A 5,785-nucleotide genomic window follows, 5' to 3' on the forward strand; every position below is an offset into this window, starting at 1 on the left:
AATGAGGCCACTCCAGTCAACCAAGTGAGTCAGGATTCAAGTCGAACAATAACGCAGAGTTATTCGACTACTGATGTGGTGCCACGACAGTTGAAATTAAGGCAGGGGTGGATGAGGCCATCAGTTAGTGGTTTTTGCACAAGATTCCCAAACTTGCCAGATGATTTACCTCCAATAACAGTCCCGGAGTTTGCACGGTCAACATATGAGGTGGGGGAGTCATCTGTAGCAGCGGTGGGTAAAGGAAAAGAGAAGGGGGCTGTTTCTGGTAATTTGTTCCACACGTTGGGAATTCAAGAGTGGGCTGCTTCGACATCGCCAGTGGTTGCTCCATTTGGTGATCGAAATACAGGGTTGCTGCAAGATGTTACGAGAGGGGGATGGTTAGGGCCATCAGCTGAAGACTTACCACCTCCAAGTCAGTGGTTACTTGACGCGACGAATAGACCTAGATTTGAAAGATATGAAGGAGGAGCGAATGGTGATAGGAATTTCGCAAGTAGAATGGTGGAAGTGACACGTAAGATTGCGTCCACTTTGGGTTCTTGCAGAGGACCCTTTCGAGCCAACAGAGTGCATCCAGTGCAGAATTTTGAGGTGGAAGGAATTCCGAATGTGCCATTGACAGAGTTTGACCCGCCTAATTCACCCATGTCTCCTATTGGGTCCATTGATTTGAGTGTGTTTTCTGACGGTAATGTGGGGAGAAAGATGAAAGTAAGACAAGGTAAACTAAAGGTGGTGCACTCAGAGAAGGATTCTTCAGTTCGAAGATGTGATGAAGATTTGGAATGGGGAAGCAGAAAGAGAAATGCAACACTGCATAGATGGGCGGAGAAGGGAGGTTTCATTGTTTGGCAGAGGGGTGAAGATGAGGAGAGTGTAAGAGGAGTGAAAAGGAAGATGATCTCCAAAGCTATAACTGATGTGGATTTTGCGAGACAATGGGGAGCTGAAGTTAATAATGAATTTGTTACTCGAATGAAAGGCAAGAGGATAAAGGTGGATAGCAATGGTGGTACGACTAGGACTAACAAGAGACAAAGAAGTGTGGAGGTGACTTCTAAACTGAGGGAAGAAGTAGAAGATATGGAAGTGGAAGTCCAGCAAGCAATTATGGAGTCTATCAAAGATGTGGAGATGGGTGTGGAGACTGGCCCTGTTCAGTCCCCAGGGAAATTATGAAGATTGTGGCTTGGAATTGCAGGGGATTAAATGACCAGCGAACCCCTGCATTTCCTTATTTAGCTTGGCTGGCTCGTGTTAAGAAACCATCCTTTATGTTTTTATCTGAAACAAAAATGTCAGTTGTAGATATGTCAGTGAAGTTAGCTTGTTTAAACCCTAGGGTTTCTTTTGGGGTGGATGCTGATGGTTCGAGAGGGGGATTGTTTATTTTGTCATGGTGTAGTGCTGTAGTTAGTTGTGTTGCTTCTACCCAGAACTATGTACTCTGTAAAATTTCAGAAAGTAATGGATGTAGTAGACATGTTCTCTTTGTTTATGGGGACCCTGTTCTAGAACGTAGGAAAGTAGTATGGGATAGAATTTCTAGTCTTTTAGAGGGTTTAGTTGATTATCTAGTTATTGGAGATTTTAATCAGCTGGATAGTATGAGTGATAAGTATGGGGGTTCGAACTTTATTAGAGGAATCGATGACTTTACGGATTTTAGGTTAGGGGTGGGTTTGCATGAGATAGAATTTGTGGGACCAAGATATACGTGGGTAAATAAAAGGATTAATGGTGATTTGATTATGGAGAGATTGGATAGGGCTTATGCTTCTTTGGATTGGATGGATAGATTTCCTGAGGGTAAGATTTATAATGAACCTATCTTATGTTCTGATCATGCGGCAATAATGTATGAGTCTGAGCCAAAGGGTGTGGTTTCGAATAGGCCATACCAACTTGAAAAATGGTCGCTTAATTTTAAAGAGGTGGAGAACTTGATTTTGTCATCATGGAATGAGAGATATCAGGGATCGAGTATGTTTACTTTGGCTTGTAGACAGAGGAATGTCAGAACTAGGTTGCAAAAGTGGTGTTTGGAAAATAAGAAATTTTGGGGCATAAACTGGAGAATGGTCACTAAATCAATTGAAAAAGCCACGGAGGAGTTAATGCGTACAAACCAAGGGAACTTATATATAGATCAGTTGAGTGAATGGGACTCTAAGTGCAGAATTGGGTTTGATTACTGGAGGCAAAGAGTTAAAGAAAACTGGGTGAAAGAAGGTGAGTTAGCTAGCTCTTTAATGTTCAGAAGAGTTAAAGTTAGGAAAGTAAGAAATGAAATTGTTTCAATTAAAAATGATGAGGATGAATGGGTGGAAGGGCAGGAAGGGGTTTCAAAGGTGGTACTTGATTCGCTATTGAAGGTCTATGTTCCACAAGACAATCCAAATCAAGGAGAGGATATTGACTTGATCTTAAGGCAATTACATTGTCCAAAGATTTCAAGGCTTGAATCTGGTCGAATGGATGCTCCAATAACGGACGAAGAGATTAGAAAGGCTATGTTTGATATTGGTAAAGATAAGTCTCCAGGGCCAGATGGGATGATTGCCGAGTTTTTTCAAAAATATTGGGACAAAATAGGGGAAAAGGTAATTGAGGGAGTGAGGGAGTTTTTTAGGAAAGGACATATCCTAAAAGAATGGAATCAAGCTTTGTTGGTCATGATCCCGAAGGTGGCATCACCTGAGGCTGCAATGCACTTTAGGCCGATTGGGTTATGCAACACAATTTATAAGTGTGTGTCTAAGTGTATGGTAAAGAGATTGAAAGAGGTTTTACCTTCATTAATTTCGGATTTTCAGCACGCCTTTATCCCAGGGCGATATATTGAAGATAATATCCTTCTAAGTCATGAGATGCTGAATACGATTAACACAAATAAGAGGAAGGATTTGGCGGTAATAAAGCTTGATATGTCAAAAGCATACGATAGAGTGAACTGGCTATTCGTGTTAAAATTTTTGAAAGGATATGGGTTTTCAGACCGATGGGTGGGTTTGGTCTCAGAATGTATAACCACTGTTTCTTATAAAGCTTTAATTAATGGGAGAACGACAAGGGGTTTCAAACCAAAGTGTGGTCTGCGTCAAGGTGATCCCCTTTCTCCCTATCTATTCTTGTTCTGTATGGATATCTTTTCCCGAATGTTAACCTTGGGGGAAAGTATCGGACTATTCAAAGGAATCAAGGTTAGTCGACGTGCTCCTTCGATCAATCATTTGTTTTTTGCCGATGATGCCATGTTATTCTTTAAAGCGGATGAGGAGTCATGTGTAAACCTAAAGAAGATCATTGAGGACTTTGGGAGAATATCGGGACAGCAGCTAAATTATAAGAAAACACACGTTAAATTCTCGCCCCATATGAAAGAGGAGTCAAGAGCAAGATATAAGGCTATCTTGTTGATAGGAGAGGTTGAAAAGTTGGGAAATCACTTAGGAGCTCCAATTGATCTAGGAAGGAAGAAGGCGGAAGAATTTCAATTGCTGATCGATAAAATTCAAAACAAAATTCTAGTTTGGTCTTCGTTACACCTGTCGCAACCAATGAAGGTTATCTTGATACAATCGGTTCTGATGAGTGTTGTTTCCCATGTTATGAGATGTTTGAAAATCCCTGCTGCAGTGACAAATAAAATTGATGCTCTTGTGACTCGTTTTTTTTGGGCAGGGAAGGGTGAAAAGGGTTTGCATTGGGTTAGTCGAGGGATTATACAAAAGCCAAGGGAAGATGGGGGGTTGGGAATTAGGGCAGCAGCAATGTTAAATGATGCAATGTTGTTTAAACAGGTTCAAAGATTGGTAAATAATCCACAACTTTTGATCACAAGGGTTATCTCTAGCTTTGATGGTAGGGGAAACAACGTACTTGGGGGTGATGAAGGGAAGGGGAGGGGTGCCTCGTGGGGAAGAAGGGGATTGTATATAGCCCAAGGTAAATTTAGTAGGGGTTTGGTGTGGAAAGTAGGAAATGGAGATAAGGTTCTAGCTTCGAGCATGGCTTGGGTGGGAGGTCAGGTTCCTGAGGTACGTTCTAACCAATTATTAGGACCGTCAGCAAAATGGAGAGTGAGTGAGTTCATAGAGAGAGGGTCGTCTACGTGGAAACCTGATTTGGTTCGAAGTAGGTTTGTTTGGAAGGACGCTTGTTCGATCTTGGCAATGGAAATACCGAAAGGGGAAGTGGAGGACTTTAAATACTGGAAGTATAGTAGGTCAGGAAGATTTACAATAAGTTCAGGCTACCAGTTTCTTTATAAGGAAAGTGCAGAGGATACACGGATTTTAAATGATAATGAACTAAAGGCGATACGAATAGTGTGGAAGATGAACATCCTTCCTAAATGGAAATATTTTATGTGGAAGATCTTCTATAATGGTCTGGCTGTGAAAGTTAATTTGGTAAGAAGAGGGATGGATTGTGATTTGGAATGTAGTTATTGTGGTTGTCAGGAAGAAGACTTACAACATGTGTTGAGGTTTTGTTCAGTTGCTTATTTGAGCTGGGTGAATTGCTCACTTCAAATAGATCCTACAGAAAATGAATCGTGTTCATTGAAGGAATGGGTACGAAGATATATCCTGCTTTATCATAGCGAGGATGGGTGGAATGGAGAGCGAATTCAGAGATTCATTGCGTTGCTATGGAGTTTGTGGAAAATGAGGAATGCAAGAATCTTTAGAGGGGAGGGAGGTCATCCGGGTGCGGTTTTAGCAGTATGGGATACTCAACTTAAGGAGGTAGATACCTTCAAAAGACGGAACAAAGAAGATTCGAGTGAAGGAGCAAGAGAGCCGCCAGGGTTCAATATGGTGCACATTGGCCAAGCTAAAGATTTTTGTAATGCTTTTGTTTTACAGGTTGATGGGTCGTGGGATAAGAAGACTGGAAGGGCAGGTTGGGGAGTAGCGGTCTCCACTGAGTCACAATCAGAGTCGGCAGAGAAGGCAGGGCAACATGGTATGGCAGTCTCTTCAGACCATGCAGAGGCGAAAGCATGTCTTTTAGGTCTAAATTGGGCCTCACAAAGGCAAATAAATCGATTGCGAATAAATACTGACTCAGCTGCTTTAGTTTCTAATCTCCGATTGGGAAGGGTAGTAGATATAACCATAATGGGCATTGTTGAGGAAATAAGGAACTTAGGGTCAACTTTCCAGCAATGCACCATACTCAAGGTTCCAAGGAGAAATGTGACTATAGCACATAATGTGGCTACTAGGTGTAGGAAGTTGGGTCTCTCTTTTGTTTAATTTAGTGTTGCAGCCTTTGTCAAAAAAAAAAAAAAAAAAAAAAAAAAAAATCGAATTTAGAGAGAAAAGAAGGAGATTTTATTAACTGCAGAATTAGAGTATTTACAATGCAATACAATTGACTGACTATAGGAGTATTTATACTAAGTGTACAAGCTAGCAACTACAGCTGATTGAGTTAGTTACAACTGACTCTAACTAACTCTTACAAGTGGTAACAACCTTGTACAAGTCAGCAATCTGTGTGGTGATAAGACATGTCAGCAATCTGTGCTTCACAATCTTCAATGTGTAGCAACTGAGTCACAAGAGCTGTAATCAGCTGCTGTTTGTGTTTGTTGCTGTGTTTGTTGTTGCTGTTGTTACTTGCTGCAACATGTACTCCAATAGCCCCCCTCGAGCTAGGAACTGGTTCAGGTTGAAACATTCCTAGCTTGGACAGTAATTCAGAGTGCTGAGGTGAGGATAAGACTTTAGTAAGAACATCAGCTAACTGCTCAGAAGTAGGAACA

At 41.3% G+C, this 5,785-nt stretch overlaps 1 protein-coding gene across 1 annotated transcript; it reads left to right on the forward strand.

Annotated features, from left to right (window-relative positions):
- The first annotated feature begins 1,301 nt into the window (after nt 1-1,301).
- Nucleotides 1,302-5,273, forward strand: LOC110783602 (uncharacterized). The gene has a single exon (XM_021987952.2). The coding sequence runs from the start codon at nt 1,302-1,304 to the stop codon at nt 5,271-5,273; it is 3,972 nt and encodes a 1,323-aa protein (XP_021843644.2).
- The last annotated feature ends 512 nt before the right edge of the window (nt 5,274-5,785 follow it).

The sequence above is a fragment of the Spinacia oleracea genome, chromosome 4 (genome assembly GCF_020520425.1).
Source record: "Spinacia oleracea cultivar Varoflay chromosome 4, BTI_SOV_V1, whole genome shotgun sequence".
Classification (NCBI taxonomy): domain Eukaryota; kingdom Viridiplantae; phylum Streptophyta; class Magnoliopsida; order Caryophyllales; family Amaranthaceae; genus Spinacia; species Spinacia oleracea.

Excerpts from the sequence above, each read along its gene's own strand:
- LOC110783602 (XM_021987952.2), top strand. The coding sequence starts at position 1,302 with ATGTCAGTTGTAGATATGTCAGTGAAGTTAGCTTGTTTAAACCCTAGG.